Source organism: Euleptes europaea, chromosome 20 (assembly GCF_029931775.1).
Source record: "Euleptes europaea isolate rEulEur1 chromosome 20, rEulEur1.hap1, whole genome shotgun sequence".
In the NCBI taxonomy this organism is placed as follows: Eukaryota; Metazoa; Chordata; class Lepidosauria; order Squamata; family Sphaerodactylidae; genus Euleptes; species Euleptes europaea.
The window spans coordinates 21,171,493-21,193,930 of record NC_079331.1 but is presented as its reverse complement, the minus strand read 5'-3'; the positions used below and the strand labels follow the sequence as shown (position 1 = coordinate 21,193,930).

Here is a 22,438-nt window from a genome sequence, read left to right as displayed (position 1 = left end):
TCACAAGAGCGGCAGAGGCTAATCTGGTGAGCTGGATTTGTTTCCCCACTCCTCCACATGAAGCCAGCTGGGTGACCTTGGGCTAGTCACAGCTCTCTCAGCCCCACCTACCTCACAGGGTGTCTTTTGTGGGGAGGGGAAGGGAAGGTGGTTGCAAGCCAGTTTGATTCTTCCTTAAGTGGTAGAGAAAGTTGGCCTATAAAAACAAACTCTTCTTATTCTTTTTCATATGCTCTCAGCCTAACCTACCACACAGGGGCATTGTGGAATTAAAATGGAGGTGAGGAGAACGAAGTCAGCAACTTTGGGTCTCCATTAGGGAGAAAGACAGGTTATAAATGAAGTGAACAAACAAGCAAATATACTTTAGCCCAGAAATGTCTGTTCTTTCCTGGGAGGGCTGTACCAGATGCATGTGGGCACCAATAAGGGCAGAATACCTCACTGCTCTGTTTTTTCTCACTTGCAGCTTTAGCAACAACTAATAGAACGTTCACCCTGAGCCAGATGGGCCCGGCTAGCTCAATATGGTCAGATCTTGGAAGCTAAGGGTCGGCCCTGGTTAGTCCTTGGATGGGAGACCACCAAGGAAGTCCAGGGTTGCTACGCAGAGGCAGACAATGTCATCTTGCCTTGTAAACTCTACAGGGTCACCATAAGTCAGCTGTGACTTGACAGAACTTTCTACCACCACCAATGGAACGTTCTCAGTGATGGGATTACCCCCATCCCAGCAATAGCTTTTCCTCACCATATTGTTTTTGGGTACTTCATTTTTCATTCACCACCACCTGCTTTTTGACGGGCCACATGCCCAAGACGCAGCAGCCAACTTTCCATCGATGCCAGTCCTGTGTAGGGCAAGGAAGATCCCAACCTGCGCCGGGAAAGAACCCTCCTTTTTGCACTTGGGGGAGCAGCATGAGGCAGACCCCTTGCCCCGAGAGCTTCAAGTTCACCAAACAGCACAGCGTAAGGGGAGCCACATCACAAATGCCACCCCCGTTCAATTCCCCACTCCTCCACATGAGCGGCAGACTCTAATCTGGAGAACCAGGTTGGTTTCCCCACTGCTACACATGAAGAGCAGTGGTTTGGAGTGGTGGACTCTAATCTGGAGAACCGGGTTTGATTCCTCACTCCTTCACATGACCAGTGGACGCTAATCTGGTGAACCAAGTTGGTTTCCCCACTCCTCCACATGAAGCCAGCTGGTTGACCTTGGGCTAGTCACAGTTCTCTCAGAACTCTCTCAGCCCCACCAACCTCACAACATGTCTGTTGTGGGAAGAGAAAGAAGAAGAGTTTTTATATGCCGACTTTCTCTGCCACTTAAGGAAGAATCAAACCAGCTTACAATCACCTTCCCTTCCCCTCCCCACAACAGACACCCTGTGAGGTAGGTGAGGCTGAGAGAGCGCAAAGAGAACTGTGACTAGCCCAAGGTCAACCAGCTGGCTTCATGTGGAGGAGTGGGGAAACCAACTTGGTTCACCAGATTAGCGTCCACTGGTCATGTGAAGGAGTGAGGAATCAAACCCGGTTCTCCAGATTAGAGTCCACCACTCCAAACCACTGCTCTTAACCACTACACTATGCTGATAGGGAAGGTTATTGTAAGCCGGTTTGAGACTCCTTAAAGGTAGAGAAAATCGGGGTATAAAAACCAGTGCTGCTTCTTCTGCCTACCAGATATACTGGACATTCACTCGGTCACGGGAATCATCGCAGGAGTCTGCCTGGGCCTGCTCTGCATTCTCTTCTGCATGTGTGCCGCCTTCCACAGCAACAAACCAAGGTAGGTCACGTCTTGGTCCCCAAGACCAAAGCACGATGCTGTGACACTTGTGACTTAGCTACACTTTACACTGTTTCCTGCTCTGCCCGGGGTTCTGTCAAGCAGAAGTGTGCTGGGAGTTCACTGCTGGGACTTAATTTTCAGGCCCCGATTCTGCCCACGGTATGTGGCTTAAATCTCCCCTCAGCTCTGATTTCCTAATCTAAATCAGCCCTGGGGAGCTACTCCTGTCCCATGGAAGTAACTTGTGTGTCCTGATGAACTGCATGTGTACTGATGGGCTGTAGGTAGATTTTCCTAGTGGGGCCATTTCTGGATGTGAAAATGGTACGCCCCCTCTCCACTTGCACAGCCGTGAGGGTCTGAATCTGTGCCCCCCACCTGTGCTCCTTAAAATTAAGTTTTGACATGGAACTCCTGGTGCATCTCTGCTTATTGGGACCCAGGATGGATCCAGGAGCGCTATTTTGTGCATTTAGGTCCTCAGTCAAAGACAATAGTAGCCTCAGTAGAACAGCGTGGTGTAGTGGTTAAAAGTGGTGGTTTGGAGCAGTGGACTCTGATCTGGAGAACTGGGTTTGATTCACCACTCTTCCACATGAGCGGTGGAGGCTAATCTGGTGAACTGGATTGGTTTCCTCTCCTACACACGAAGCCACCAAGGAAACCTGCTGAGGCAGGCAATGGCAAACTAACTCCGCTCATCTCTTGCCTTGAAAGCCCCATGGTCCTGGGGTCGTTGTGAGTTGGTTGTGACTCGACGGGACCTTCTTCTTCTTCAAAGGTCACGAGTCAGTGTTCAAACGTCTGATTTGATTGCCGAAAAATGCACATTCGTGGTGTCAAGACTTGGTATGGTAACACAACCAAGCTCACCTAGGTTCGGTACCAGAAACTCCTTGAACAACCACACCAGAAAGCATAATAAAGCTTTATTTAAAAGTTATTTTTAAAGGTGTTAAAACAAAGCATACAGTTCTATGGTAGCAGGAAGCAATAAAATAACAGAGCTGGGGGTCTACTTCCTGGAGTCCCAAATACAGCACAGTTGGTCCGTGAGGTAAACAGTTTCCAGAGCATTGTAAAAGTGTCTTCTCGCAGCAAGGTTGGGGGTGGGGAAAGGGTGAATGAGAAAGGGAGAAACTTCTTATCTGCAGCTGCACTTATGGGAAAAGTGGACCATAACCTCCTGACCAAATTAACCAATCGTGGGGCAGTTTCGAAGGAACCTTCTAGAGAAGGAGCGATCTCTCCCATCCTCGGTCCACAGCTGAAACACATAGGTTAATTAACTAGCCTATGAACCATCCTTGGAAAGTGAGAATGTAAGAAAAGCCCTGCTGGATCAGACCCAGGCCCATCAAGCCCAGCAGTCTGTTCACACAGTGGCCAACCAGGTGCCTCTAGGAAGCCCACAAGCAAGACAAACAAGTTGCTAAGTTTTTCCCCAGTCAATCAGGATTAAAAAATACTAATTTTCTTATGGGTTATCTAGATGGAGGGAATTATGGGTTCAGTCCTCAGGAGTCCAGGCAGGGGGATCAGGAAAACCCGTTTCCTGACCCTGGAAGACAAAGCATCGGGTTCAGTCCTCAGGAGTCCAGGTGTGTGTGGGGGAAACCTCTATCCTGATCCCGGAGGACAACCGACAGAATAAACAGTTCTAACATAGAAGCACCAAGGGATCTGACCCATTCTAAGGCAGCGTCCTCTCTTTCTGTATTTAGGTTTGATGCCCAGGTAGTGAACATTTTTTTACCCATCTCTCACAGGGAGTCAGTGCCAGGTTTGGATTCCCAAACAGCCGGGAACGACGTGTACTATCTTCGGAACCGGCAGCCACCGCCACCACCTGTGGCCCCATCTGATTCTCATGAGCTGGAGTCTCTCATGTCCCCACTCCCCGAGGATGTTCCCTCGCCCCCCACTGACGTCATGGAACTGACAGAAATGCAGGGCCTTATCCAGGGCAGTTCTCTGGAGGACAGCGCAAGCCACATCAAAAGGAAGGTATGTACTGAGAGCCAGCGTGGTGTAGTGGTTAAGAGCGGTGGTTTGGAGTGGTGGAGTCTGATCTGGAGAACCGGGTTCAATTCTCCACTCCTCCACATGAGCGGCAGAGGCTAATGTGGAGAACCAGGTTGCTTTCCCCACTCCTACACATGAAGCCAGCTGGGTGACCTTGGGCTAGTCACACTCTCTCAGCCCCACCTACCTCACAGGGTGTCTGTTGTGGGGAGGGGTAGGTGATTGTAAGCCAGTTTGATTGTTCCATAAGTGATAGAGATAGTTGGCATGTAAAAACCAACTCTTCTTCTTCTTCATTCATTTATTTCACCTGCCCGTTTTGCACAGAGGTTGGGACATTGTGCGTCGGCTCCCTGTTCTCCGTTTTATCCTCACAACAACTCTGCGAAGTAGGCTACGTGGAGAGGGAGAGAGAGAGTGTGTGACTGGCCCAAGGTGACCAGCAGGCTTCCACCACAGAACAAGGATTTGAACCTGGGCCTCCCAAATCCTAGACCCACTCTAACCACTACACCACACTGCCCTTTAATTACTTTTTTTTTGTGGGAAGCTTTGTTAGACTTTATTTGATTAATGCAAGTGAGCACTGCAGTAGCTCTCAATTGCAGTTTTCTAGAAGCCTGGGCACACATTGGGACTTGTCTTTGGCATTAGCGACCCGTAGTCAAGGTACTGGAGATGTATTCCTTGTTTTAAAAATAATAATGATATGGTGTCTCAAATATGCATCTGATATACACCTGAGTCATTAAACAAGCGAGCTGCTGAAATTTACTGTCAAGTTCATTCTCCTATATTATGAAATAAATTATAGCTGCCAAATGACAGGTACGGGTCTTAAGATCTTTCAGAGTTGTTAATTTCATCACAGTCATAGAATCACAGAGTTGGAAGGGACCACCAGGGTCATCTAGTCCAACCCCCTGCACAATGCAGGAAATTAACAACTTTTCACAATTCTTGATTCTGAATTTTTCTCTCTTGTTATGCTTCTGTTTTTGTTCATTGATATTCCCCCTCCCATATCACTGATGTGTTGCATGGTTGTGAACTACCTTGGGCTCAGAGGCTGCAACTGGAAAAGTTTGAAATCAATAATGGCATTCCATAGACGAGTTCCTGCTCCTGTTTTCTGAAACTGTGTTCCCTGATAAATGGAAGAAAGATGACCCTGACCCATAGAATCATACAGGCCATCTCGTCCAACCCCCCTGCTCTATGCAGGATCAGCCTAGAGCATCCCTGACAAGTGCTTGTTCAGCCTCTGCTAAAAGACTGCAAGTGAACCGGGGGGGGGGGGGCACCACCTCCCTAGGTAGCCGATTCCACTGTCCACTCTTACTGTAAAATCCCCCCCTAATATCCAGCCCTGATACCTTTCCGCCCTCAATTTAAACCATTATTGCGAGTCCTATCCTCTGCTGCCAACAGGAACAGCTCCCTGCCCTCCTCTGACAAATAGAGAGCAATCCTGCCCCCCTTCAACCTTCTCTTCTGCAGACTAAACATTCCCAACTCCCTCAGCCTTTCCTCGCAGGGCTTGGTCTCCAGGCCCCTGATCATCCTCGTCGCTCTCCTCTGCACCCGCTCCATTCTGTCCACATCCTTTTTGAAGTGAGGCCTCCAGAACTGCAGACAATACTCCAGGTGCTGCCCGGCCAATGCTTTGTACAGCAGAACCGTGACATCTTGCAATTTGGATATTATGCTTCTGTTGATACACCCCAAGTCAGCCATTGCCATGGCTTGGCAGTTAGACTCCATCTTGTTTCCCTGGGACAATCTAGGTCATTTTCTGCAGGAGAACATGACGACTTGAGCAGATGTCAAAAGGAGGTGTTCCAGATGATTGTATTTTCTGGGGAACGAGGGTTCAGGCACACCTTTGCCCCTTCCAGACTGCCCCGGCTAGTGCAGTTTTCGTTCTGGAATTTCTTTCAAGCTTTCGGTTATCTTCCAGATGAGTCTTTTGCCTGCCAAAAGCTTTGACTTCTCTCCCCCCTTAATTCTTCGCAGCGTCTAGAGCGTTTCATTTCATTAGGGAATGTTTAATTGGACTAATTTAGTTAATCTGTTTGTGTCTGTCTTTGTAGCCCTTAGAGAACGTGCAAGGTAATTAGGAGATCAACTCAAGCAAGCGCATGGTGAGCGTGTGGGATTTCACGTTTGCAAACACCCGGCGCTGAATTCCCCGGCATCGTGTATGAACGGTTATCAAACGGGAACTTGAGGGAAGGGGGGGCTGGTGGGGGGGGCGCTGCTGTTTTAGCTCAGCAATTATTGTCAGCTAAAGTGGGCAAGGAGCCCCGAGGTGCAGACTGGTCAACTGCAGTACTGCAGTCCAAGCTCTGCTCACTACCTGAGTTCGATCCCGACGAAAGTCGGTTTCAGGTAGCCGGTTCAAGGTTGACTCAGCCTTCCGTCCTTCTGAGATCAGTCAATCAATCAATAAACCTTTAATGGCATATCCATTATTACAAAGAGGGGAAAAAACAGTATAAATACAACTATCAGCTAAAGAAGCTAAAACAAACATAAAATCATAACACAGAGTTTCCCAAATTTTTCATTGTTAACACATCGACTAAGAAATTGGCCACTGCCACAGTGATCTCTGCTGTTGTATCATTCAATAAAATTTGACATTTTATTTCATTAGGAAGATAATATTTAGAATGTATCCATGTATCCAAATGTAACCATTTCTTCCTAGCGGATGCATATAGTGAGCAATCTAACAATATGTGCTCGATTGAGTCCAAAGAGTTGGAGCCACATTCACATATCCGTTCATGTTTAGGAATATTTTGAAACCTTCCATATAACAACTTTGATGGGAAGGCATTTACTCGCGCAAGAGAAAAAACTCTGCGATGGCTAGGGCTATCAAGATTGTATAGATAATCGGGGATACATCCCACAACATTCTTAAGATTTAATATAGCTGATGAACAGACAGGGGGTTGAGACGGCTGTATTTTTTGAAGTTCAATATCTAAAAGCCTCTGTTTAATCGTCTTAAAAATATAAACTTCCGAGGAGAAAGTTAACTCCTCCAGGGAAATGCCAATAGATCTTATTTTAGATCGAATTTTATGATCCCAAGAGGTATTATAAATTTCCTTTAATAAAAAAAACAGAAGCGAACCATCATCAGTATTAAAATACAGTTTAAGCCAATATCGAAGAGTTAACATCCATGCCTTAGTTTCAATTAAATTTAATCCTAATTCAGAACACAATGCATAATAAGAAACACAGTTTGGGAAGCCCATAATCTGTCTAAAAAAGGATGCTTGAATCGCCTCCACTTCATGATTAAAAGCATTAAACCATATAGGAACCCCATAAAGAACCTGAGGTAAAACTTTAGAATTAAAAACTTTAACAGCGGCAGGAACAAATTGATTTCCTTTGGAAAAAAAGAAGGCTTTTAATTGATTGGAAGACAATTTCCCCAGATTGATAGACCTTCTCCTATGAGTTGCCCACTGAAGGTTAAAATTAAATGTAATACCCAAATATTTATAACATTTAACTTGTTGGATCTTGTTCTTACCGATATGCCATCTATAGGGGACCCACTTTCTATTAAAAACCATAACATTGGACTTGGAATAATTAATTTTGAGATCATTTAGGCTGCAGTATTTCTCAAAGGCCATCAAATAACGCTGAAGACCAACTTTGGTAAAAGATAGAATTGCAGTATCATCTGCGTATAGAAGGCAAGGCACTGCTCTGCCACCTAATTTGGGAGGGTGGCCGTCCACAGACTCCAACGCTCGAGGTAGATCAGAAATAAATAAATTAAAAAGAAGGGGGGCAAGAACACACCCTTGTTTTACACCCTTGTTGGATGGGATTTTGTCAGTAAGAAAACCATTTGAAGAAAATTTGACCCGGCACGAAGTACCAATGTGAAGTTTCTTCAAAAGGATTAAAAGCCGCTGATCTATTCCTAGATTGCTCAACTTAGCCCAAAGTTTGTCTCTTATAACTGAATCAAATGCACTTTTTAAATCAATAAAGGCAACGTAAAGTTTCTTCGTGCCAATTTTCATATACTTCTCAGCCAGGGTTAGTAAAGTTAAACAATGGTCCAAGGTTGATTTATTTTTAGAGAATCCAATCTGTTCAGGTCCAATAATATTGTTGTCCTTTACCCAGCAGCGCAAGCGCTGTTCTAGATGTTTCGCATATAGTTTGCCAGTTACGGATAAGAGACTAATAGGACGGTAGTTGTCTGGTATTTTAGGATCCCCTTTCTTGTAGAGTGGAATTATTATTGAATTTAGCCATGAATCTGGTAAAATGCCATATAAATCAATAGATGTAAAAAGTTTGGCAAGAACAGGAGCCCACCAGTCAATAAACTCCTTAAAAACTTCTGCAGAAAGACCGTCAGGGCCAGGGGCTTTACAGGATTTCAAACTACCTATCAAGTCAATAATTTCCTCCTCTCTAATGGGAGGCCATCTGGGGATATGAGGGGGTATAATTATTTCAGGAGAGGGTGCATCATTGCTATATGAATTTAAAAGTTTGGAAAAATGGTCCACCCAAATTTGAGGGGGTAAAACAAGTACCCAGCTTGCTGGGGGTAAAGTGTAGGCGACTGGGGAGGGCAACGGCAAACCACCCCGCAAACACAGTCTGCCTAGTAAACGTCGCAATGTGATATCACCCCATGGGTCAGGAATGACCCGGTGCTTGCAGAGAGGACTACCTTTACTTTTTAAAGTGGGTTTGCTGGAAGTGGTAAGGAAGGGACTAGAGCAACTGCCCTATGAGGAGCGGTTAAAACGCTTACGGCTGTTTAGCTTGGAAAGAAGGCAGTTAAGAAGAAGAAGAGTTGGTTTTTATATGCCGACTTTCTCTACCACTTAAGGGAGACTCAAACCGCCTTACAATCACCTTCCCTTCCCTTCCCCACAACAGACACCCTGTGAGGTAGGTGAGGCTGAGAGAATGTGACTTAATGTCAGGCATGGCCTGAGGAAAGAATGTTGTGGTTTCTCCAGATGCCGGCCAAGGCCAGCTCTAGCCCTGCAAACAACGTGTTTTGACTGGACTCTGTGGGAATGCCGGTAGAATCCTACCTCCCTGACAGCTCTTGGGAGGGGGGTTGCCATGGCATCCAGATCTACCCTGATTTGCCCTATGCTCTTTTATATACACCCTGTACCGTGCTTATAGTTTTCATTAGTGTCCATTTAACTCTTAGCTTCTGTTAACCTGTGGATTTTCCAATAAATCAACTCTCTTTTGGACTACTTGTCTACAGATGTCTGTTTATGGGATTATCATGGGACTAGAGCTGACACTTGCTCAAGGTCACCCAGCTGGCTTCGTGTGTAGGAGTGGGGAAACAAATCCAGTTCACCAGATTAGCCTCCGCCGCTCATGGGGAGGAGTGGGGAATCAAGCCTGGTTCTCCAGATCAGACTCCACTGCTCCAAACAACCGCTCTTAACCACTAGAGGTCTATAAAATTATGCATGGTTTGGAGAGAGTGGACAGGGAGAAACTTTTCTCCCTCTCTCATAATACTAGGACGTGGGGTCATCTGCTGAAGCAGGAGGGTGACAGATTAAAAAATGATAAAAGGAAGTATTTCTTCACACAACGCATAGTTAAATTGTGGAACTCCCTGTCCCAGGATGTAGTGACAGCTGCCAACTTGGAAGGCTTGAAGAGGGGAGTGGACATGTTCATGGAGGAGAGAGCTATCCATGGCTACTAGTAAAAAATGGATACTAGTCATGATGCATACCTATTCTCTCCAGGATCAGAGGAGCATGCCTGTTATATTAGGTGCTGTGGAACACAGGCAGGATAATGCTGCTGCAGTCGTCTTGCTTGTGGGCTTCCTAGAGGCACCTGGTTGGCCACTTTGTGAACAGACTGCTGGACTTGATGGGCCTTGGTCTGATCCAGCAGGGCTTTTCTTATGTTCTTAAGTGATATCCGTGTGACAGAGAGTTGACCTTGGACCTGTGTTCGAGTTCTGCCTCTGCCCTGGATGTGCTGCAGGGCCTTCTCTCTTAAATGCCGTTTCCCTTTTGTAAAATGGGAATACTAGTACCGGTTAACTTTGTCTGTAAATTGTTCCTTTGGGGGGGAAGCGGAGGCTGCTTTGGGTGGGTCACAATATCAAGTTGGCTCTGAATGCGGATTAGGGTTGCCAGGTTCTTACCTGCTACCGGCAGGAGCTTGCTTGTAGTGCAGGGGGGCCGGGGAGAGCAATCTGTGTGTGCACAGCATGCACACACAATAATGTCCCTTCTGAGTTTACTCTGAAAGCGATGGGGATACTCTAGCACATCCCTAAAAAAAACTCTATGGTTTCCATAGAATTTATTTTAGGGATGTGCTAGAGCGTCCCTGTCTTTCCAGGGTAAACCCAGAAGTGACATTATTTTGCCAAGAACCACTGTGTGCGTGGGCAGATCTGTTCCCGTCTACTGGCCAGCTGAGGGGTGGAAATTGCCTGCCATTAACCGGCATGTGGCAACCCTACAGCAAATCCCACCGAAGAACCTGACAGAACCGTTCCGACGAAATCACTGCACGGTCACTTGCTTTTTCTGTAGGTTCATCGTTGACCTAATTTTCAAAAAGCAGTGCCTCTCGAAAGGTCCAAGATAATCTTGTGCTTGGCACGCAGCTTGACTTGTCCATTTACAGGATTCTGGGATGCTTGTACCACCCCCTCCAGCCCTGAGAGACAGCGTGGTGTAGTGGTTAACAGTGGTGGTTTGGAGTGGTGGACTCTGATCTGGAGAACCGGGTTGGATTCCCCTCTCCTCCACATGAGTGACGAACGCTAATCTGGTGAACTGGATTTATTTCCCCACTCCTCCACATAAAGCCAGCTGGCTAACCGCCAGCTGGCTAACCTTGGGCATCACAGCTCTTAGAGCTCTCTCAGTCACACCTACCTCACAGGGTGTCTGTTGTGAGGAGGGGAAGGGAAGGTGAATATAAGCTAGTTTGATTCTTCCTTAAGTGGTAGAGAAAGTCAGCCTATAAAAACCAACTCTTCTTCTTCTACTACTACTACTACTACTACTACTACTACTACTACTACTACTACTACTACTACTAGCTCTTTCTTACACATAAAACTGTTGTCAGAATCACCCGCCAGTATTTAGCAACCTATCTTGTAATTAAAGGGTTTTCGTCTGTCAATAATTTTTCAAGTCTATTTTTATTGGAACGGCCAGGTAAATTAACCAATAATAGAGATAGAATAGCGAGTTGAAGCTGATTATATATAGGATATTTAAAGAAAATGTGCTCCCTAGTGTCAACTTCTCCAAATTCACATGGACAAATCCTCGTCTTGAATGGAATCTTATTGTATTTACCTTCCATTACTGCGGATGATAGGACTGCACATCTAGCTAGAGTAAAAAATCAAGCAGAGATCTACTTTGGACAGTATTGGCTGGGAGTCCTGGCATCAGCCGGGCCGCTAGCATCTTCCGCCCAACATCTGCCTCTCCAGCCGGCCGCTAGAGGGGACTAAATGCACAGCTGAGCTGGAAATCCGGCTGTTTCCTAGGAGAAGGATTCTCCTTTCAGCTTGCAGAGCAACAGGCGAACGGGGGGGGGGGGGGGGGAATTCTTCCAGCCTTCGCCGAGCCCCACAGCTTAAAACTGCTGAAATAGATGAGGCCCCTTCACTTATCTGGAGGGTTAAATCCAGACTGGATTGCCCTTTTTTTAGCTTGTTGCAGCAAACGGATCCCCCTACCTGGGCTCCTGAGTCTTGTGGCACCAAAAATACTATAGAACAGAGGTTCCCAAACTTTTTGAGTCATGGAGCACTTTTGGGGAGAGAAATGCATCACGGAGCACTGACTTTCACCTAGCAACAATTTATTAAACTGAATGACAGTAGTATTTTTCTTTCCAATCTCTTCACAGAGCACTAGGAGATGTTTTGTGGAGCACCAAGTGCTACACGGAACACAGTTTGGGAACCTCTGCTATAGAACAACAAAAAAGCAGGGGGGGAACTCAACCAAATATGTCGACAGAGTTTCAAAGGTTGAGCTACAAACTATTCAATATAACAAAATAACTGATTTTTATATGTAGCCTGCATTCCAGGCCCTGTGTTTTTAACAATTTTACTGTGTACACCTTGCAATAAACGTAATTATTTTGTTATACTGTATAGTTTGTAGCTCAACCTTTGAAGCTCTGGTGCCGAAAGTTGATTTTTATACCCTGCTTTTGCTCTACCTTTAAGGAGTCTCCTTAAGGAGGCTTACAATCGCCTTCCCTTCCTCTCCCCACAACAGACACCTTGTGAGGTCAGTGGGGCTGAGAGAGTTCGGAGAGAACTGTGACTAGCCCAGCAGACTTCATGTGGAGGTGTGGGGAAACCAACCCAGTTCACCAGATTAGAGTCTGCCGCTCATGTGGAGGAGTGGGGAATCATACCCGGTTCTCCGTATTAGAGTCTTCCACTCAAATGGAGGAGTGGGGAATCAACCCCCCACTGCTGTTAACCACTAAACCATGCAGTTATATGCCAATAAAAGTGCTGTGGTTGTTGTCATTGTACACCATGCTGTTTGGTTCTTCCCTGACCTCTTTCCTTTCATTTCTGCGAGCGTGCGGATAACGGCGTGGAAAGACCGACAAGCAACATGCGGTGTGACTCCCCTGTGTGTGCAGGGCCCACAAACTCACTGCGGCACAGATCAGTTGGTGTTCCTGCCTGTCTCCCCATCCCAGAATGCACTGCTGCCTTGAGGCAAGATAATATCTGGGGTGGGGGAGAGCGCTGTCTAATCGTGACATGCGCTGCCAGGGCACTGTCTCCGGTGTAGCCTCTGGCACCTTGACCCCAAAGGTTTGCCGCGGTAGACTGACTCCTGAGCGAGAGGGCCTCAGTGCAAAGGAACTCTTCATTCCTTCTGCCCCTTTATCTCTGCCATTCGCCAGGGGCCCTTGCAGAAGGTCACAGTGTGGGGGGGGGGAGGGAAAATGCAACATCTGGTTTCCCCATTTTGAGCCAGATGGGCCAAGGCAGGAAGGAGGTCAGCTCGTCTTGGGCCAAGGTCAGTCTGGTGTCAGGGAAGGGGCTTGCTCCGAGTTCTCATCTCAGGGCTGGGACTGCAGCATGCAAAACCGATTCCAGACCTCCTCTTGTTCCAGCACAGCGTGGGGAGGGCCTGGCACAGCTTCATTCCTGATGCTAACCAGGATGAAAAATATTTTTTGATGGGGGGGCGATAAGGGCAGGGTGACTGTGGTAGCTAAAAAAGGCAAATGCGATCTTGGGCTGTATCAACAGAAGTATAGTGTCCAGATCAAGCGAAGTGATGTTATTGCTTTATTCTGCTCTGGTTGGACCTCAACTAGAGTATTGTGTTCAGTTTTGGGCACTGCAATGTAAGAAAGATGTAGACAAGCTGGAACGTGTCCAGAGGAGGGCAACAGTGAGGGGTCTAGAGACCAAGTCCTATGAGGAAAGGTTGAAGAAGCTGGATATGTTTAGCTTGAAGAGGAGAAGACTGAGAGGGGATATGAGAACCATCTTCAAGTACTTGAAGGGCTGTCGTATAGAGCAGGGCTTCTTAAACTTTTTCCAATTGCGACCCCTTTTCACCTGATAAATTTTTACATGACCCTGGGTATGTAGGTATATAAAATAGGTATACAAATCAAAGATTTACTGATAATAAATCATAAATTTTACTGTTACCAAGTTTTTTGCGACCCCCACATTCAGTTATGCGACCCCACATGGGGTTGTGACTCACAGTTTAAGAAGCTTTGATGTAGAGGATGGTGCCGAATTGTTTTCTGTTGCCCCAGAAGGTCAGACCAGAACCAGCAGGTTGAAGTTAAAAGAGTTTCCGTCTAGACATCAGGAAGAATTTTCTAACAGAATGGTTCCTTGGTGGAACAGGTTTCCTAGAGAGGTGGTAAGCTCTCCTTCCCTGGAGGTTTTTAAGCAGAGGCTAGATGGCCATCTGTCAGCAATGCTGATTCTGTGACCTTAGGCAGATGATGAGAGGGAGGGCATCTTGGCCATCTTCTGGGCATGGAGTGGGGGGGTCACTGTGTGTGTGGGGTGGGGAGGTAGTTGTGAATTTCCTGCATTGTGCAGGGGGTTGAACTAGATGACCCTGGTGGTCCCTTCCAGCTCTTTGATTCTATGGTTCCATGACTGGGAGAGGCCAGATCTAGAAACCTCCAGATTTGCATTCTCCCATATTGGCTGCCTACAGTTCTGGCTTGACTCCAACAGCTCTATCATATTGGCTCGAAGTTTTAACATTAAATAGAAAGAATGTGAGGAAGGTATTTTTTTTGGGGGGGGGGAAGCTGGGCAAGTAGGTGCAGCTAGGCGGAAGGTTGGGAGGGCCGGTCCCCTCCCCATGATCTCCCTCTGCCGCCTTCATGCCCCTCTCAAAATATCTGGGGGCAGAAACCTTTGTGGGGGTTGTCCAGCAGCACTTTAGAGATTGTCAACATTGTCTGGGTATAAACAAAACAAAACCCACATACATACCACAACATATATTCAATCATTCCACCCTTCCAAAGTGTGCCAATGCTCATTATGCATAAAATATTAACCTGTAAGTTATTAATTATAAAATCATAATATCAATTCTTGAATTCTATATTGATCCTGGTTATTATTGCTTCTAATCCGAAGATGCTCTTAATAAGAATAACTTTCTAAGTTAAAAATATCTCATCATTAAAGTTATTATATTTGAAATATGTATTCCATCGATACAATAAATATAATACTAAGGAGTTATAACGTATCTATCTTAATATAGGTTTTACCATATCACTATATCTTCATAATTGTTTTACGTATTAATAATAACTTCCCCACTTTTTTTGCAATTCCCCCAGGGGTCTTTTATTCAACAGATGCGTCAACTTGGCCATCACTGCAAATTCTGCCATTTTTTCTTGCCATTTTTCTGGGTATGCGCTTTTGAAAGTGAAAGCTCTGGTATCTGATGAAGGGAGCTTTGTGAGCCAGCGTGGTGTGGTGGTTAAGACTGGTGGACTCTAATCTGGAGAACCGGGTTCGATTCCCTGCTCCTCCACACGAAGCCAGCTGGGTGACCTTGGTCTAGTCCCAGTTCTCTCTGAACTCTCTCAGCCCCACCTATGGGGTTCAGTGGCAGAGCATCTGCTTGGCATTCAGAAGGTCCTAGGTTCAATCCCTGGCATCTCCAGTTAAAGGGACTTGGCAAGTAGGTGATGTGAAAGACCCCAGCCTGAGACCCTGGAGAGCCGCTGCCAGTCTGAGTAGACAATACTGACTTTGCTGGACCAAGGGTCTGATTCAGTATAAGGCAGCTTCATGTGTACCTCCTGAGTTGTCTGTTGTGGGGAGAGGAAGGGAAGACGATTGTAAACTGGCTTCATTCTCCTTAAACGATAAAGTCGGCATATAAAAACCAACTCTTCTTCTTTGACTCTCAATCAATCAATCAAATTTATTCATGTTGTGGTCACAGACCTTAACAATCCAACTACACCAAGAAAAAAAATCAACCCACAGCATATATTGATCCAATATCACAATAACATCTACTGCCGCACATGGAAATAAAACAATAAAGACTTCCCCCCCCCATTAAAATCATTTACCAGGATATTGTGGACCATATCAAGCCATTATAATACCTGTATCAGGCCTATTAAAACTTTCCCTTAGTTTAAATGCTATAATGAAAAAAGAGGCCACTCTCCGTGTAATAGAGTCTCAAAAGCTCAGACCCTGAAAATCTTACTGGCCTCTAAGGTGCTGCCGGACTTGCATCTAGTTCTTCTACTGCAGAACAACACAGCCCCCACCCCCCCTCTGTAATGACTTTTGTGGATGTTTCCAGAACCTTGCGAAATTGCCCTCTCTGCCCCCCCCCCCCGCCCCACTATAGGACTTTGCAAACCACCAGCTTGCCTCGATTGCTAAACAACACCCGCCCTCAACAGCCAGAGACGAAGGTGTGCATTCAGTAGTTTATGGCCAAAGGAAGTGGGAAGTTGGGGGGGAAGGGACCCTGAACAAATTGCATTCTGCTCATATAATTTAACTAGGTCTACAAACAAGGTAACACTTATTGCCCCCGGGATGGGAGAAGGGCCGAGGGGTGGTAGGCGGAAAAAGAGCCCTGCAGCGGGGAAGTGGAGCCAGAAGAATCGGGGCCTGCCACCCAGCGTCATATCTGTCGAGAGGGATCTACAAACAGCAATTTGTATACATGTAGATCAGGAGTCTGCCTAGGGTTGCCAACCTCCAGGTAGTAGCTGAGATATCCTGCTATTACAACTGATCTCCAGCCGACAGAGATCAGTACACCAGGAGAAAACGGCCACCTTGGCAATTGGACTCTATGGCATTGAAGTCCCTCCCCTCCCAAACCACGCCCTCCTCAGGCTCCGCCCCCAAAACCTCCCACCGATGGTGAAGGGGGACCTGGCAACTCTCAGTCTGTGTCAGGAGCAGGCCATTAGGATGGTTATGTGGTAGTGTTGTACTGCTTCCAGGTGCTGTTGTGCTATTCTGTCCAAGGCCAGTCTAAGCCCTGTGTTTATAGTCTTTATAGATTCCCATACTGTGGGAATCGCCGAGTGCTCCTTCCTGCCTGTTGGAGGGGGGGGGTGCCTGGGTAACCGGATATCTCCTTTTGCTCTCCCATATATGCTATGTGCCTTGCCTTTGACCCTTACTAGTGTCGTTTTGAATATGGCTTCTGAAACCTGTCGATTCTAACCAATAAAACTGCTTTCGTGGATTTGCCGTCTGCTGAAATCTGTTTATGGGTTTGCCGCAGGGCTAGAGCTTACATTAGGACACTAATCCTGTCCTTACTTGCTGACCTTGGCTGGAGCCCTGGAGGGTTCACCTAGACACTCGTCTCCTCTGTTTGGGGTGCAGGAAGATCTTGGAGGAGGCGCAGCGGACTTATGCGGAGTCCACCCTGCTGGTTGGGCTGGTGATTGATCAGTGGCATTGCCTGGCAGCGGCGACCCCCTGGAGGACTCAGGATGCTGATCTACGTGCCCACAACGACCTTTGGGGGCTACTTTGCTGGAGGAGGCCCGGTTGGCGCAAGAGGACTTTGCTCTCCTAACTCAGTTGTTGGCTGAGCTTGCGCTCCACGGGACGCAACAGGAGTCGGCGGCCCCAATTCAGGGGCCTGAGTTCTGTTTCCCAATGGCGGGGGCTCAGGGGGGAGACGTTCCGCAAACTGTTCCGGATCCCTCCCTATGCCGCCAGGAAGCACAGAACGCTGCCGCCAGGACAGTCCTGGTTCTTGTGGATTTCACGCCGACCACGGCGACGTTGGCCGACGTCGAGAAGATACTAACTCCTGAATTTGGTCCTGCCTCTGCGGATCTGGCTCAACAGGTCCAACCGCTGTTGGGCCAGCACAAGGAAATCCAAATGCTTTTGGAGCAAGCGGCCGAACCAATTGTGACGGCTGCCGCCGCCGCCAAACTTGAGGCGGACCGAGCACTCGCTGACCACAGGCGGGCGGAGGAGCAACTGTTGGCCGCTCGGGCGTGGGCGACGGCAGGAACTGGAGCACGGTCGAAAGTTAGCGAGGGACTGGACTGGTCTTTCCCCTCATTTTCTTTGGGCTCCCGGGAATCTGCCCTGCCCCGGGAAGTGGCGCGCCGGCAATGGCTCACCTTTGCTCTTGATGTGCAGGAGTATTCAGAGGAGGAGGACTTGTATGCGGAGGAGGGCGACTGGAATACGAACTACCGAGTCAGCCAAGCCCGACGGACTGGGGGGGCTGAGGAGGAGATCCATGCCTTGAGGTTTCAAAACCGAGAGCTGTTGGATCGTATGGCCCATATACAGGACCAAATAGATGTGTTGATGTGTGAGTACGGTCGCCTACAGCGAGCTCAAGGGGCACCTGCACAGGCACCGGTCCCAGGCCAACAACCCCCGGACCAGCAGCCTCTGATGCAGCCAGCTCCAGCGCAGCCGGCTCCAGGGCAACCTCCGCCGCAACCGCCTCCGGGGCAGCTGGCCCCGGCGCAACCGCCTCCGGGGCAGCCAGCCCCGGTACAACCGGCTCTCGGGCAGCCGGCCCCTGGACAACCACCGGCACCACCACCAGTGGGACCGGTCCAGCCTGTGGTCCCGGTCGTGCAGTGGAAGCAACCCCGTTTGCGAGTGACATTTGATGGCTCCGCGGACGCTTTGCCCTGTTTCCTACACCAAGTGGACAGTTACATGAGAGAACAAGGGCATTCCTTTCCCACAGAAGACAGCCGAGTAAGTTTCATTTCCTCACTTTTGGCTGGAAAGGCTGCAGAATGGATGGTCCTCCAGTTTGATACCCGGGCCCGCTCCATATGGTCGCTTAATGAATTCATGCGAGCGTTGAGAAGACGTTTTGAGGATCCATAGTGGATTGGACTGAAGCTACCCGGGTGCATTACTTCAGAGCAGCATTGCATCCTGAGATTCTAAACTTGGCATACATGCAGCGAGACCCAGCCACCTTGGAAGAGTGGATTTTACTGGCGGAGGAAGTGGAAAGCCGCCTCCAATTTATTTCCTTTGCCCAATGGCAGGCCAGGGAGGGGGGAAGCCAGAGAAACCCTCCCAAACCTGCCGCTCCTCAGGCCCCGCGGAGGTCAGCTCTACCTCCGCAAGACTGAGCGTTGCGGTTTCAAAGGGGAGCCTGCCTCATTTGTGGTGTCATGGGTCACTTCGCTGCCACTTGTCCCTCACGTCCGGGACTGCCGAGTCCCACTCCCCGCAGACCTCCGCAGGTGTTCCTGCGAAACCCGAGGCTCCTTTCATGGTGAGTGAAGTAGAAGAGACTGTGTATGTAGATGTGATATTACGACATTATAGAAAAGGTCCTCAATTACAAGTTAAGGCCTTAATAGACTCTGGATGTGCCCGCTCGTTAATTAACGAAACCACCTTTAAGGCGCTCCAAGTGAAATCAGTCCCTTTGCCGGCACCTGTTCAATTTGCTCAAATGGATGGCAGTGATTTCAGGGGGGGGCAGTCGACCGTCGCACTGATGGAGTGGCGATGGGAATTGGCCACCATTGGGAACAATCAACTTTACTATTGTGCCCAATGTTCGATATGCTGTGGTGTTAGGAGCAAATTGGCTCAAAGGACACAGTCCCACCATAGACTGGGAAGCTGAGACTTTAACGTTCAATAGCCTGCTGTGTGAGTTACACCAATATGAAGTGGCTGTTAAAATGTAAGCACTTGTTCCATAGGATTCCCAATAGCCACACCAGGAGACTAGTAGTCCAAAAGAGTTGGTTTATTGGTAACACAGGTAAGCAGAGCTTAGAAATCGAAAGGCAGCAATGAGGGGGAAATGGCATTGCACTTGATTATATGAGAACACTACAAAAGCAGGCGCAGTACAGTCTCATGAGATAATACCAAACAGCTTAGAAGCACCAAGTCTCCCCCGAGTCTCCTCGACCCCGGGAAGCATAGCAAAGCTAGCGGTTTAGATAAGCAACCTTGGAATCCGAGCCGAAACAAAAGTTCAAAGGCAGCCAAGGCAGCCAGAGTTCAAAGACAGCTTGACATAAAACCGTAATCAACCAACTCCTGCCCTGGCCTCGGACACCTCCAGTCCGACCCAAGTGCCACCCGAATATCAGGACTTTGCAGACGTGTTTAATGTGCAGGAGTGTGATGTGTAGGGCTGTTGAATTTAAAAAAATTCGGTATAGTTCGGATTCGGCCGAATTCGGCCCGTTTAGATTCGGGATATGCCGAAGTCCGAACTCCCCCACTTCGGATCCGTTCAATTCGGCGGGAATTCAAAGTTCGGAAAAAAATTCGGCCGAATAAAGCCATTAAAAACACAATCGCGCCTTTCCGCGGCTCTGGGGGGGCATTTTTGGGGTTAGAGGTCCCAAACTTTCGGCAGAGCTTCAAAGGACGTTTATTGAAAGACTCCCCAAGTTTTGTAAAGATTGGGTCAGGGGGGGCTGAGATATGGGCCCTGAAAGGGGTCCCCCCATCCTTAATGTGCATCTCTCAGCAGAGCTTGCCGCCCACGCACAAAGCTCCCAGCCCCGACAACAGCTGAGAAATTTGCAAAACTGCAAAACAACACAACCTTGTTAAACAACACCTTTGCAACACACAACTGAAACCTCCCCCCTCAAACCAGGGAGCGAGAGACTCGAGGGGGAACACACACCCCAGGCAGAACCGACGAAAGCCCCCTTTGGCTTCCCCCCCACCCACAGAAACTGCTCCCTCCCCCCACACACACAGACTCTGCTTTCCCCCACACCACACACATACACAGGAGAAAAATTATAGATTAAAGCCCCCAAAGGGGTCTTACTGTGGCTGTCTTCTGTTCCATCAAGAGGGGCTGAAGAGGACTTGTAATCCAAGATGATTCCAATTAGGCACGGGACGTTTTGCTCTGGAGATGCACAGGATCGGCTGATCCATTCATCCCAATAGGGAAAAGGGGAAAGGGGAAAGGGGAAAGCCCATATCTCGGGACCCCCTGACCCAATGTTCACAAAACTTGGGGGGTATCTTAAGAACACTGGTCTGAAACTCCGCTCAAAGTTTGGGATCTGCACCCCCAAAAATGCGCCCCCTGAAGCCATGGAAAGAGAAAAGGGGGGAGGCGATATTTCTGCCTCCACTGAACCCATCTTTACAAAACTTGGGTAGTATCTTAAGAATAATTGACTGAAGCTATGCTAAAAGTTTGGGGGCTATATCCCCAAAAAAGCGCCCCCTGCAGCCACATAAATGGGAAAAGGGGGGAGGGAAAAGGGGGAGAGCCCATATCTCGAGACCCCCTGACCCAATGTTTACAAAACTTGGGGGGTATCTTAAGAACACTGGTCTGAAACGCTGCTCAAAGTTTGGGATCTGTACCCCCAAAAATGCGCCCCCTGCAGCCATGGAAAGAAAAAGGGGGGAGCCCATATCTCGGGACCCCCTGACCCAATGTTTACAAAACTTGGGGGGTATCTTAAGAAGCTTCATCTGAAGCTCCAGTGAAAGTTTTGTGTCTGTACCCCAAAAAATATGCCCCCTGCAGCCACAGAAAGGAGCGAATGTGCACAAGCACCCCCACACACACTCACGAGGATTTCGCTCTCTCTCTCTCTCTCCCTGGCCGGGCCGCACATCAGCTGATTCCTCCAGTACTCAATCCTGACTGATTGGCCAGAAGAAGACCCAGCTTGGCCACCGATTGGCCGGGGGAGGAGAATGCTGCTTACTGACGGTTATGCTGCTTACTGACGGCCCTGAATTTGCCGAATTTATTCACGAACTCCCGAACTCGCTGAATTCGGCCCCCCCGGTTGCCCGCCAGTTTTGAGTTCGGTTCCTCCCGAACTAAAAACCACCGAATCAGGGGAAATTCGGCTGATTTTCAGTTCGGGCCGAACCGAATCAACAGCCCTAGTGATGTGTTACCCCCCCCCCCACTGCCGGACGGACTGTGCTATTGAAGTGGTGGGGAATGTGCCTTGCCTTTGACCCTTACTAGTATCCTTTTGAATATGGCTTCTGAAACTGTCGATTCTAACCAATAAAACTGCTTTTGTGGATTTGCCGTCTGCTGAAATCTGTTTATGGGTTTGCCGCAGGGCTAGAGCTTACAGTCTGCCTGATGTGGTGCCCGTGGGAACCACGGTGCTCACCAACGCTTTTCCTGGTGCCCACCAAGTATTTTTAGAAAGTGGGTGGGACTAGGAGGGGGCTCCTGCACAGCAGGGCTTCTGATTGGCCACTGGAGATCTGATTGGCTGTTCAAATTAAAATAACATTGTTTTGGCAGCAACTGCCCACTACGGTAGGGTTGCCAACCTCCAGGTACTAGCTGGAGATCTCCCACTATTACAACTGATCTCCAGCCGATAGAGATCAGTTGTCCTGGAGAAAATGGCCTCTTTGGCAATTGGACTCTGTGGCATTGAGCATATGAGACCCCCTCCCAAATCAATGGTGATTAGGACAGAACAACAACAACACTAACCCCCTGCCTGAAGAAGAGTTGGTTTTTATACGCCAACTTTCTCTACCACTTAAGGAAGAATCAAACCGGCTTTCCCTTCCCCTCCCCACAACAGGCACTCTGTGGGGTAGGCGAAGCTGAGGGAGCTCTAAGAGAGCTGTGACTAGCCCAAGGCCACCCAGCTGGCTTCATGTGGAGGAGCAGGGAAACAAACCCAGTTCACCAGATTAGCCTTGTCCTTGTGAGGTCGTAAAGCTAGATGACACGGACAATCCGTGCTGGTGAAACCAGTGTGCAAGAGTGCGAGTACCCGTGTGTTGGGCTGAGAAGGATGTATATGGGAGGGACTTCTTTGCTGCTGCCTATGGGCAAAAATGCACGGTCGCTTTAGCCTCCTTTATTCCCTGTTTCAGCTAGGATTCAGCCAGGATCGAACGCATGCGTTTCGCCAAACGTGCGTTCGATCCTGGCTAAATCCTGGCTGAAACGGAGAATTAAGGAGGCTAAAGCGACCATGCGTTTTCGCCCTATCAGAAGCGGAAGACATCATACCCCCCCCCCAAATGATGTGAATTGGTATCATTTTATAGTTCCTGAT

The 22,438-nt window shown here is 48.2% G+C and overlaps 1 protein-coding gene across 1 annotated transcript in view; it reads left to right on the top strand.

Moving 5' to 3' along the window:
• IGDCC4 (immunoglobulin superfamily DCC subclass member 4) overlaps positions 1–22,438 on the top strand; it is a 72,755-nt gene that overhangs the window by 44,568 nt on the left and 5,749 nt on the right. Inside the window, exons 17-18 of the mRNA XM_056866122.1 lie at positions 1,693–1,798; positions 3,571–3,808. Of these exons, the coding sequence (XP_056722100.1) occupies positions 1,693–1,798; positions 3,571–3,808 (344 nt within the window). The remainder of the gene's footprint in view (positions 1–1,692; positions 1,799–3,570; positions 3,809–22,438) is intronic.